The 13,377-nt window shown below is 34.7% G+C and overlaps 1 protein-coding gene across 1 annotated transcript in view; it reads left to right on the forward strand.

The window, feature by feature from the left end:
• Positions 1-13,377, forward strand: part of PIGK (phosphatidylinositol glycan anchor biosynthesis class K) — a 66,050-nt gene that overhangs the window by 1,373 nt on the left and 51,300 nt on the right. The window contains exons 2-9 of the mRNA XM_030455608.1: positions 411-464; positions 1,878-1,969; positions 2,995-3,130; positions 4,373-4,484; positions 4,850-4,946; positions 5,228-5,345; positions 6,110-6,220; positions 11,027-11,199. Coding sequence (XP_030311468.1) covers positions 411-464; positions 1,878-1,969; positions 2,995-3,130; positions 4,373-4,484; positions 4,850-4,946; positions 5,228-5,345; positions 6,110-6,220; positions 11,027-11,199 — 893 coding nt within the window. The remainder of the gene's footprint in view (positions 1-410; positions 465-1,877; positions 1,970-2,994; positions 3,131-4,372; positions 4,485-4,849; positions 4,947-5,227; positions 5,346-6,109; positions 6,221-11,026; positions 11,200-13,377) is intronic.

Below are 13,377 nucleotides of genomic sequence, written 5' to 3' on the forward strand. Positions count from 1 at the left end.
ATCTGCTTTTGAAAAGATGAGAAGAGCAATGAATATAGAAATTAATCCAAGAAATTAATCCCTTTTCTCATTAAGGAAGAAACTGTAGGTCAATAAATCATTTTATTTTGTTCTTGGAATGTCCTTTGGAATAGAGATGTGTGGGCTTTTTGTTTTAACTAAGCTGACAGTGACTAATAGTTCTTTGTTATTTAGCAAGTTTCAGACAAAGGTTTAGAGCAATTAACTTGCACAAAATGTACAAATGCACAAAAAGAGGAAGATACCTCTTTTGAAGCTTTTGTAAGGTTTAATCATTGTAAAGGTGTGGTAAATATTCATTGAGTACTGTTTTATGGAAGCAACAAAAATATGAGCAGTCACCTCTTTCTTATTGCTGCAAAACATCCTGTATTTTCTCCATATTTCAGGATCAAACAGAACAGTTCTTTAGAAGTGGACATACCAATAACTGGGCTGTTTTGGTAAGTGTGATCCAGGTTGTTTTCTTCCAATAAAGCTGGCACTTTTTCATCGTAATTGCAACTGTCACTCAAGAACTCTGTTCATTTGGAAAAAATGGAAAGATAAAGACTTGAAAATGAATAAATTTGAAATTGTGCCTGCAAATTTATTATACTATGATAAAATCATTTTGTCAGTGTAACTGCATTTAAAGCACTCAAAGCATCTAACTACATGGCAAGATTCATAAAACAAAAGTTCTGAACGCATTAAGAAAAATTACCATTCTGCATATTGACCTGGTAAGCCTGGTATCACAGAGGTATATCTCTCTGACCAGAAAGGTACAGTTAATTTCTGATTTTTGTTTTTACTTGCTCTGTTAACTTGTGATAACAGGCTTACAATAAAATAAATATAGGCAACATAACGTTTATCTCAACTGTTGTTATCCTAGTTTGTTTGTTTTTTTTTTCTTTGCTATTAATCTTTTATTAGCTTTGAGTCATTGTACACAATTGGTTCTTAATCACAGTTCAGGTCTTAGTGACTAATTTGTTTCAGAACACTATTGTAATTACTCAGTAGAAGCTGTTTGTTTTCCAGATACTAAAACACAGCAATATAAGAGGAAAGTTAATAGTAATTAATTGAATTAGAAGGAATAATTTCTATATTCTACAATATGCAAACCTGAAAATATTAAAACATCAAACTTGAATACTATTAACAAATAGGTGCTTTTATTGGTACCTAAAAAACATACAAAGAAAGTGGGAATAAGGCCCAAAGAGGTATACTTCTTGTCCTGAACAGATTGTCTGCTGGTTATATTTTTTTCAGGAGAAACTTCAACTCCTTTGAGATTTTTGAGAATTTGTAATCAGATTTTGGTTAGAGCTCACTTGGGTCTTCATTTATTATGTTTGACTGCTTAAATGGAAATGTCCTCCATTCATTTTCCCTTGTGTGTGGCTTCTACATGAATTCACTTATGCCTTTGTGCAAGAATGCTCCCAGAATGGGTTTGCTGTTGAGATGAGAGCTCTTCCTTTGATTTTTTTCTTCCATCAATATGGAGAAAGCAAATGAAAAAAATTTAGCTTACTATTGCTGAATTACTCCCTAAAGTGCCACTTTCTATATATGCCTGGGTTTTATAACATTATTTTAATCAGTGGGTATGTTAAGAATACCTTTTGAAAAACAATCAATCAAGCAAGCAAACCAAAAAACTTTTACTTTCAGTATTTGTTGCTTTGGTACATCAATGATTTGTATAAGCTCTATCACAAGTTTCTTGGAGTTTCCATTTTTGTTCTGGTATGTTACTAGTTTGTAGATAGTTTTCCTGTAAGTCTTTTGAAGCAGCATGCCAGACCAGTTTGTATCTTTTACACTAATATGGTTTTTTTCCCCTCAACAAATTCAAGGTGTGTACATCTCGATTCTGGTTTAATTATCGACATGTGGCAAATACTCTTTCAGTATACAGAAGTGTCAAGAGACTTGGCATTCCTGACAGGTGAGGGAAACTTGGTGAATACAATTCCTTGCAAGTATGCTGGTACCATTCTCTTGTTGTCTCAAGCAGTAAAAAACCAAAATAAAATTCTTATTCCCAGTTTAACTGGATAAAAGTAAAAAGGAAGGAAGGATGCAATCACATCAGTGTGTTGAAAAGTGTGGCAATATTGTTCAAAATAAAAAGCAACAAGTTATATAATAAAACTTCCAGTTGAAATAGGCTGGTTAGATTAAAAACACCAAGAGCTGTCTGGTCACTAAAATGTACTACTTAGTAAATTGCTGAAATAATGTGAAAATTGATAAATGTATTCAGCAGTGACAATACTAATCTGAGATACAGTTTTTACTGTACTTTTCCTTTCAGTGTTGAGATGTTGGCACCCCTAACTGTACTAAATGTGAGACTTACACATCTGAAACTACACTGATACTCCCTAGACTAAAGGCCCTGAGTAAGGCAGTTCCTACATATTAAAAGTCACCTTGAAAAGTCATTTTTGGGTAATGTTTTTATAGAAACTAGAAACTTTGTCCATCAAATTGTTCTTCTCTAACAACAGCACAATGGTTAAAATACTATCCCTTCTTTGGCAACAGTATTCAGAAGGTGATCAAACTGTTCTGAACTGTCCTACTGAAAGTTCTAGGTGAATTGGCACAGTTCCATCTGGCTGTTTTTATAACCAGATTTTTTCTAAAATTTTTTCTAATCTGCCAGCCTAGGTTGGGGGAAGACTGTAGGGTAAAGTTGCTCATGTCTACTGTTCTTGTACTTATCTTTGCCCTAACTTAATCCTGTAGATCAGTGACAGCTAGCTGTGTCTACATGTGTGATATCTTTACAATAGTGAGGATTTACATAAGGAAATAGGGTATAACTAAACTAAGATTCACTTGCAATTCCAGGAATTTTCTTAATGTTCTACGTTATTGTTGTAATCATGGGACAATCTTGTAGTTTCCATTTGATTGTTACGTAAAAGTAGATTGCCTGAAATATTTTTGTCTTGTTTTCTGTAGTCACATTGTCCTGATGCTAGCAGATGATATGGCATGTAATCCCAGAAATCCCAAACCAGCTACTGTGTTTAGTCATAAAAACATGGAGCTAAATGTCTATGGAGATGATGTGGAAGTGGATTACAGAAGCTATGAGGTGACTGCACTTTAAATTATTTGGTCTTTGTTTTTCGTGTTGATTTATGCATCTGTGTAGTCTGAGGAAGCCTTTCTAATGACATCACTGGGTTTGGGCTGGGCTTTTATTAGCAACTGACAATGTTTAAAACACATAACTCTTCTCCCTTTGATGCTCAGTTTTGTATTTGAAATTAATATACTAGAAACATGTTGTGTATTGGCTATTTGAAAGACTCTGCACTGTTAAAAGAATATATAGAACTCCCTGTGTGCTAGGAATACACACTTTACTGAAATTTTTCTCCTTTGGAAATGGCTGGTCAGTGTCTCATCTTGCAAGTGTTTAACACCACTATGAAACTTGGGGCATGCAAGTGCAATGTTTATTTCTAATTTCTAACTAGATTTCTATTCCTGAGTAGATGCCTTTATTGAAACAAAAGCCATAAACCAATTACTACTATAATTACTATGTAGAAGTCTGCATTCTATCACAAAATTTCTGTGTAATTTTCCTTCTAACAGACAATGCTTTTAATTGTTGATCTTAATTTGGATATCAACTGTGTGGTTTAATAGTTCTCTGTAATCATCACTAAGGATTTATAGGATCATACTTAAGTAGATAGTAGATGTTATATTTCTCTGAATCTTTCTATAAAGAAGTGAAGATACAACACTGAAATAGAGAGATGGGGTTTTTTGGTAACTATTTTTTCCTGGATGGATTTGTTGTTTGCATTTGAACTTCCTGTTCTGCATGAGGAGGAAGTGGTATTTTACAGGGTGTTTTACAATCACCATGCAGATGGGTTTTACCTGATTACTCAAAGACTTAAATAACCAAAATTGATCTTGTTTTTCCTTTCCTGACTTGCAGAGGGAATTTAAAACTTCTGTTTTCCCCTGGTATCACACACTGAAGCTGGAGCGTTTTCTGAGTACATGAGCAGCTTTGGCAGAATAGAGCTATATGTTTACAAGTTTTCAGATCAATGTATATGTATTTAGAAATTATAATGTAAGTCGATAAAGCAACAGGCTGATGTTAATGGGATAAAGTATAAGGTAACATATGACTGAACCTGCAGTAAAACCTTAAACAGAAAATGTTTATGCAGCTTATACCGTGCAATATTGCATCTAGTGAGACACACTGCACATTTCAGTGTTCTTTTACTTAATTTATGTAACCAAGCATACAGTTGTTAAGCAATATTTTTCTCATCAGAAAATTACTTTGTGCTTCTGTTTATAGGTTACTGTTGAAAATTTCTTGCGTGTATTAACGGGAAGAATCCCACCAAGCACACCACGATCCAAACGTCTTCTTTCTGATGACAGAAGCAATATTCTAATATATATGACAGGTAATTGCAGGTTTCTGTATAGAATTTATTGGTTTTTGTTGTTCATTTAGATGGGCTGGTCTGAAAACATGAAATGCCATCAGAAGATCAAAAAAACAAAAGGATAAACAAAATGCTTTTTGTTTTTTTTTTTTTTTTTTTAGCATGTCATAGCAAATTAAGAAAAAATCTGTAAGTCAGTACTTGGCAAATATAGTTTCCATTTTAAATGGGTGTGTACTGTTCTTACTGTACTAGTATTTTATTTTGCTGGAGTCTGTTTAAAGAAAGATAGTTGTATCTGCCTTTTTTTAAAAAGTTGGTCATCCTGCCTGAATATCTTCCTTTAACCTACACACTTGCCTGACTTCTGATTTCTCTGTCAGGCCATGGTGGAAATGGTTTCCTGAAATTTCAAGATTCTGAAGAAATCACAAATGTAGAACTTGCTGATGCCTTTGAACAAATGTGGCAGAAAAGAAGGTAAGAAAAAGCATTATATAGAGGTTAAATGCTCTATTTTGTGGGGATGCCTGAAGTCTTACTGGTAAGACTCGCTTACCTTCAGCAGTGATACTACCTGTCCTCCATACAATTACAAAGTTTGCATTCAGTGTGAAAAGTTTTAATTTTTAGTTTCCTACAGTTACTCAAATATTTTGCTTTGACTGAACTGGCATCTTTCAATCAGTGTGAGCTCTTCCATTCCTAGCATCTGTTCCAGTAACTGAAAAACAAAGTATGTATATGTTTATTTCTTTTAGGTACAATGAACTCTTGTTTATTATTGATACTTGTCAAGGAGCATCCATGTATGAACGATTTTATTCACCTAATATAATGGCCTTGGCTAGCAGCCAAGTTGGAGAAGATTCTTTATCAGTAAGTAAATTTTTGTAATCCTGAAGACAGTTTTCAGAATGCCTAAGTCAAAAGCATAGATCCTGTTGACTTTTAACTAAAAATTTCCTTTTTAATTGCTGAATCTGTAAGGTATTTAGTTACAAAGTGTGGTGGGTTTTTTTGTTTTTTTGTGTGTGCACTGTCCCAAAGAACCAGGTTAACAGTTGATTTCTGTGCTGACTGATCAATTTATGACTGGCTAGGACAGGAGGAAATTTTATGGAAACACTGCTAAGAGGTAGAGAGTTGTATGTGGAGAATATTCAGTCTAGGACTTTTTGTACTTGATATTAAAAAACCCCCAAACCAAATAACACTACCTTATCACTAGCTGTAGTTACATCTCAGCTGAATCACAGGAGGAGTGATAGGAGAGAGATCCTATCCAGACCAAAAGCAGCAGGTCAGGATTACCTGAACCTGCAGAATTCTGTAAGATAAGCTGTCTCTCCCAGCCCTGTTTTTTGAGTCCTAAGAATCTTAAGCCAGTGGACAAATCTGTGCTGGGACCAATAAGAAGAAGTAGTAACTCTGATTTTTGGCAAACATGGGGATTACCATGATACAGTCTAGAAAAATTAAGACAGACTGTGTTATTCAGCTTGTCAGCAGCAGGTTTCTTCATGGCTAAGAACAAAACAAATATGCTTAACTTTTGTAACATGGTATTGCATTCTGCTTCTGCTCCTAAAACCAGAATTCTCTTCTGTAAATTTCTAATAACTGCTGTGTGTTGTTTTAAGCATCAACCTGATCTTGGGATTGGAGTTCATCTTATGGACAGATACACATTCTATGTGTTGGAGTTCTTGGAAGAAATCCATCCAGCCAGTCAGACAAATATGAATGACTTAGTAAGTAGAATACTCAACATTCATTAATATGCTAATGATTTCAACAGTTTCAAATCTAATTTATTTTGTCCGTAGGGTTCTCCAAATGCTTTTTGTTTTCCTGCTGTTTCTTTCAGAAGCAGCTTTGGGGAGGACAGTCTTTTTGCCATCAAGTGTACTCTTAATGTAACATTTTAAGGATTGCCCTCAGTGGAAAAGTGATTTGTTGGCTAGAGAAAAAATTAACCAAAATTACCAGAGTTTTCTTATTCCTAGAAATAAAGTATTAAATAAATCTTCAGTGCAATAGATTGAATTATTTGCATGTGAAAAATAACAGCAAAAAGCTTATAAATGAGCTTAGTGGGTAGCAGACACTTTGCAAATGTAGAAAGGCAGCCATTAATACTGTTTTGCTAAAGTAATTATTTTACAGTAATTATTAAACAGGTAAAATTCTAACAGTGCACTCACAAATACCTGCAGAGACTGATTTATTTGTGTATATGCTTAGATTCCAGAGCAAGATATGTCAGAATCCACTGGTGTTTGGAGTTAATTGTATCTTAAGTAAATATTAATAGCAGCTTTCAGTAGGAGGCAGGAGGAAAAGAAAGTAACAACCAGATAATCTATGACAAAATATCTGAAAATGCTTCTGTAACAGATGTGTACACTGGTAAGATGACACAAAAAGTAACCATATTTTATTTACTCTATTAACCCTTTATTTTATTTACTCTATTAAGCCTTTATATTTGTTCCAGTAATAGCTTTGTAATACATTATTCTTTAGTGCCTTGTATCTCTATATCCTGCCATGCTGTGTCAGTGAGTTAAGAGCTGCCACTTAAAGAACACTTTGTCTTTTATTCATTTCTGTAAAAGTAGCAGCTGAGCAAGAATTTTATGCCACTCTTTGTCTACAGAGGGTGGTGTTAGCCTGGCTGCTAGATGTGAAGTAGAATTCACTCTATAAACAGCCCACGCTTGACAGATTTTATGTTGATAGAGAGTTGATTCAGTGACTGGGATTCAAGATTCTTTTAGTACCATGAGAATGAAATTCTGTCCTGTAATTTAATAACTTCTGATCATGGGAAAGATGACTTTAAAATAAGTCATGTTAAAAAGAATATGCAAGTTCCTTAATGGTCAAGTACCTTCTTCTAGCCAGTTCATTCAAACAGCACTTTAGAATGCTGTTCTGTAAACCAGAAAAGTAATTTATGTTAAAAAAGGAGTCATTATAAATTTAACAGTGGTTTCTACTGTAGAAGTTGCCATGTGGGAAGTGGTGGCATAAATGGTCTAACCAGCTAAATATTAATCCAGTTCTTGTGAAAAGTATAGAAAACTTGGTAGCTGGCCAAGTAATTTACCTTTTGAGCTCTCTGGAGAAGATATCTAAGCATTCTCCATTGTGTTTTTGTTTATACGCCAAATATTCAGGTGGAGCTGTGTGAAGTTAGCCCATACTGGCAAACTTCTTACATTTTGTAAGTCAGTGTATGTAGATCTGCTGATTGTTGCTCTGGGAAGGGAAGGGACCCAAATATGTCATCATGGTGAACTGTAGTGAACTGTAATAGGCACATATTTCAGCAAATGTGACCCCTTGATTTCAGGTTGATGCTTTTCAGATGCAGTTAGTCCATGGATATAAGCCCATTTATTTGCCAACAGTTACAGGAGATGCTTTGGCTCTGGAACACATTGTTAGTGTTTTGCTGGTTTAAGGAAAAAAGATATACTACTTATCCAAGTTTTATTTTTTGAAATTAATGCTTTCCAAACTCAGGATCAACATTAAGTTGCTCATTAACTGGCTTTAAAATTATTAACTAATGTTCAGTTGTCTGATCTTCAGAAATGTCAAATATCTGCTCTTTTGGAAGTACTATGTATTTGTTACACAATTTCTATCATGTCAACTCTTTACTTTTCTTCAGCCACTCTTAAAACAGCTTCTCTTCACATCCACCTAAGATCTGGATATTGCATTCCTGTAAAGAATGAGACATCTTTTTTCATAATCCACTCCACCTACTCCCCACCTGCTCCATCTGTGTTGCTAAGGGATAACATAAAGCTGTGCAAATGAGTTCTGGTTTGATCACAGTTTCAAAAAAGTAAAGACTAAACTGAAATGTCAGAGATTTGAACTTTTACAATGAGATTCAAATAAATTTCTAAATGAGATCTCTTATGTCATAAAATTGTGAAAATGTTAAGTCATAACAAAGTTGCCATTTGGGGGAACTTTGTAGCTTTATTTGACTAATATTTTTATTATATAAATGAAACACAAAACATGAACTAGTATGTTTCTAGTAGCCAGCATTTACCTGTTCTTTTTTTGTGTGTGTCAGAAAGCCACAGTTGTTAGTGTCTGTCTGCTGTGCTTTAACTGTTTTGCAGTTTTTCATTTCTTGCAGTGGTACTTGATAGGTACATTTTTAATTCTGACGTTGTCTTCTCAGTGCCATTGCACGTTTTTGTTCAAGATTCATCTCAGCATCTAATGGTAGTAAATTGTTTTGGGACATGTTAGAAATAGTTGGATGCAGTATCAGTTTTCCACTTTCAGTGCTGATGCAGTTGTTTTGAGATGTGTCCCCTCTCTGGAGAGCTTGAGAGAGACTTAATGGTATAACTGCAGCATAGATTTATGCATCAAATAGCAAGCTTAAAAAAAAAACTTACTTCAGAGACTTATTTTTTAAGTTTGTGCCCTTAGTTGAAGTAGAGTTGAAGAAAATTAATTGCATTTTGGTGAAACTGAAGCTTAAAAGGGTTTGTGTGCCTTTGTACAGGAAGTGTGATGCTGCTGGATCCAGTTCATTTTCACTTCACAGGGGGGATAGCAAAGATTTGATCTGCCCCTATCTTTTCTTTAGCAGCTGTGAGATACTCTGCCAACAATCATTAAAAATCATTAATCATGGGAATCATTAGAAAAAGAGCTCACTGGACATGTGTGCTCGTATACTTTAGTTAAGGTACAGGGGAAAGTGAGCTCAAGTCTCTCTGGACCAGCAGCCTAATGCCATGCTTAAAGGCTTAGAGAGAAAAGGTATGAAGGAGAAACTGTAATGAAGCAAAAGGGAGGAATGGGGAGATAGAATCTGTCTTCTATGAAGGAAAGCCAGGTACATTGTTTCAGTTCTGGAAAGATTTTTAAATGTAGGGCTCTGTTGTTGTAAGAGAAGGTACCACCCAAGCCTATGTGTTTTGTGCCAGGCTGAACACAGAATTTGTGATAGAAAGTATGGACTGAAACTCACAGGTTTTGTCAGTCATAATCTGGGAAAACTGAGGTTGCGTCTGCATTGAGTAGATTGACCTGTGATTATGTCCTAAGAATGCAATCTTCTAAGAGCTGACCCATGACATAATTAGGTATATGAGCTCTAGATCAGTGACTGATGGACCTGTTTGTGAAAATTGCTTGGAGAATTTAAGATTAAGTAAGGTGGGTACCTATGAAGAGTGTGTCCTTTGTATTCTTGAACATTATTCTGTCAAATGTTTTATGTTTCTGTAATGTACTAGGAGCCACATAACCTACTGTATTATCAGGTGGTTCTGTGGACTACCCATGAGTTAAGAGAACAGCAACATTTGCTCCTGTCCAGAGCACTGTGAAGTGAACTGTCTAGCAGGGCTGTATGTCTGGCTCCTGTGTCTAGTAAGGTGATGTGCTTGGTCAGAAGCACAAGAAGTGTCAAGAATGAAACATGAACTCAGCTTTTCAAGCTCATCAAGGAGGCTAGAGAGAGGCCTTGAGCTGCATTTCATCACATTTTAGCCTACATAGCATTATTAATAAAAATACAAGCTAATTATTTCTATTACAATATGTGTATTACACGATTACTTGAAATAAAGGAATCTGTCCATATAAGAAATATTAGAGACTTTTGTTGAGAGTGTGGTAGGACTTGTACAAAAAGGTATTGTGTCTAAAATGCACTGCTTTTGCCTTAAATATTGGCTGGGTGCATCAAGTCTTGATATTAAACAGTCATGCTGTCCTATCAGATATTCTAAATGCTCCAACAAATCTGTTACATCTACTTATTTTCAGCAAATGTACCTTTATACAGAGTTGAATCAACAGAAAACAGTTTGGTAGTGCTATTCTTGTCTTCCAGGTGTAGCAATGTGGGCTAGATGTACTGGATCTGTTAAGTAGAAAAAATACATAGGTAAAATAAATAATAAGGTATATAGCTAATATTATATGTAGTTTATACAGGATGTCTCTGTGAACTCGATGTACATAAAACACCTTTGATATTTGAAGATCCTAATTCTGCATTAATTTACAAGCTACAAACAAGAAATAAGACTAAGAGGCTTTTTTTCTTTAAAATCAAAGTGTAAATTCTTCTTTATGAAGCCTTTACTATTAACCTTCAATCTTGCCTGCTCCCTTTAGTAAATATGAAGAACTGCTTTTGTTATAGCAGCATTGCTGAATCTATATTCAGAAATACATTTGTATATTTAATCAGGTAGATGTAACTGATGGTTCGCTTTCACGGAAGCATTTCTAAACTCAACTGGCATAATGGTGAGGATAAAGGTTTTCTGAAATACGTAATCAGGATGTTTATGCCCTTCAATGTTTCTGTGGGGTTTTGTTTGTTTGTTTGTTTTTTGTTTGTTTTTGTTTGTTTTTCAGCTGTGGAGCTTGCATTGAAGCTAAATGCAAGTTGCATGTGGCATTTATCTTTCTTTTTATAGTTTCATTTAAAAGGTATATGTAGAGACAATTAATGAATGAGGGACAGGATATGACCATCCATCTTGGTTTTCCAGTTTCAGGTCTGTCCAAAAAGTTTGTGTGTTTCCACACCTGGGCACCGAACTGATCTCTTTCAGCGAGACCCACAAAGTGTTCTGATAACAGATTTCTTTGGCAGTGTGAGAAAGGTGGAAATTACAACAGAGACAATTTCTTTGGACCGTGACATAGCTGGCTTTGAAAGCAAGTAAGTAGTCAAACTTGATTTGTATAGCTATGTGCCATGGAAACAAAACAGTCATGTTTGAACAAAAAAGAGATCTGTCATTTCTTACAAAGAATCAGGGAGTTAGTGTGGACCTGCTACTACTGATAATTTGGAATTTGCCAGCCAAAAACTTTAGCTATATTCAGTTCTTTACTTAGTATTGCTAAAAAGCAAGGTGTGGATGTCAACAAGAAAAAAACAAGTCTAGAATTTTCTACCTTATCATTTATTCCTCACTGTTAAAAAATATTTTATTTTTGTAACTTCCTTGTTGTGACACTTAACTCCCTCAGGTAAGCACCAAGTATAAGCCCTCAGTTGTTTCATAATTATGAGCTTTTTAATAAATGCTTCGTTTCTGTTCTGTGAATTCTCTGGCTTTTTGACATTAGCTGTCTAAGAATTTTTGTTGCTGAGATGCAGTGATCATTTGAATAAAGTTGCAGGTGTAGGTTCATTAATAGAAGTTTTAATGGGGCTTACATTACTTTCTGGATGAAGAATGAATTATAAACTACTTTGTATTTTTGGTATTCTGTTGCCACCTATTGGGAACAAGTAAAGGAAGATGTGCTTGTACTGTAGAGTTTGTTTAGCATTGTACTTCCATTTCTGTTGCATCTTTTATGTTTCATGGTAGTGTCCTCTAGGAGGGGAAAAAAGGGGATTGAAATAGTCTATTATACCAGGGATGAAATATTTTTCAGCCCATAAATTATTGCTACCTTGTTTGCTATTTCTCAAATCAAAGAGCAATATAGTGGATAGCAATCTTATTAGTATTAAGGTAGTCAGGAGAAGTTCAGATTGGGTACTAGGAAGGTTTTCTACCAAGATACTGAGCATTTCTACTGTATAAAGTGATGCTGAGTGCTAAGTAAACTCCTTAAACAGAATTGTGAGGTCATTACTCCTCGGTATGACAGATCTATTTCACTGCAACAAATCTAAGCTTAATTAAAAATGCTAATGCTTTTTAAAAATAGAGGGTCTGCTCTTCAAGAACTAGTTACTCTGGTTTTATTTAAAGACAATTACAAATACTACACATATCTATCTGTTATGGTGTTAAGAAGTCGGAACACTTCATATATTATGTGATCTTTGAATGGATACTACCCAGATTGTCCATATCCTTAACCACCTCAGTGTTTGTTAAACCGTTCTGTCCCTTTTGGGGCTGTGATGGCTGTTTACACCCCAGATTTCACTCTTAAGTAAAAAAGCCAGGGAAAGATGGGCCTACAGCAGCCTAGTTCATTCTTTTTGGTATCATGGGGAGAGATCTAAGCCAAATTTACTAAAAATGAACATTCCTTCCAAATTAGTAATAATCTTCTTTATGACTAATGTTGTTTTAAAAGCCTTTGTGAAGAGGAAAAAGTTGTGTAGAATTGAATTTGTGCCTCTTAAGGATTTCCAAGAAGTATTTACCAGGAAGTATGTGACAGATCACAAATGTATACCAGTAACACAAATTCTGATGTATTACATTGGTTACTGAATGTGCATATTTTTTTCTTTTCCTTCTTGTTTTTTTTTTTTTCTTTTCAAAATCTATGTAGAATCTTGTCTTTTTTTGTTTTTTTTTTTTTAATTTTTTTATTTCATTCTGGTTACTCTTTTACTTTTTTTTTTTTTTTTTTTTTTCCTTAAAAGGTAATTCACAGAAGTATTATTGGCTTAATATTTGATATAGTCTCTTGGTTTCATTCCTTTTTGCATAATTTCCTCTTTGTTTTATTCTTGCCTCAATGTTAGCAATGTACCTTTTTTCCTTTTACACAGTGGTGGCAGTAGAATGCTACTGAATATTGATGTTATGGAGCATAACTAGAAAATGAAGTACATACCTCAGCTCTTAAGTAGTCTGCATTAGTGTAAAGTTTCACGTGTTATATGTGCAGATAAGGGCATTAAGAACAAATAAACAGAAGAGAGAAACTGCTGATTACAGAGATAATGTGTAAGGAAGATGCCATCATGTTGGAATTGTGCTGCTGGCAGAGTGTTTAAGTTTTCATCTAACCCACTGCTGTGACTTTGCCAAGTCTTTTCAATAGCTGTTTGGTCTTTTGTTACACAATTGCTTTGCAATTACTTCATAATCAGGATCCACTCCCAAGCTCAGTGTGAGCTGTAGCTGTGCAAGCAGCT

Source organism: Calypte anna, chromosome 8 (genome assembly GCF_003957555.1).
Source record: "Calypte anna isolate BGI_N300 chromosome 8, bCalAnn1_v1.p, whole genome shotgun sequence".
Classification (NCBI taxonomy): Eukaryota; Metazoa; Chordata; class Aves; order Apodiformes; family Trochilidae; genus Calypte; species Calypte anna.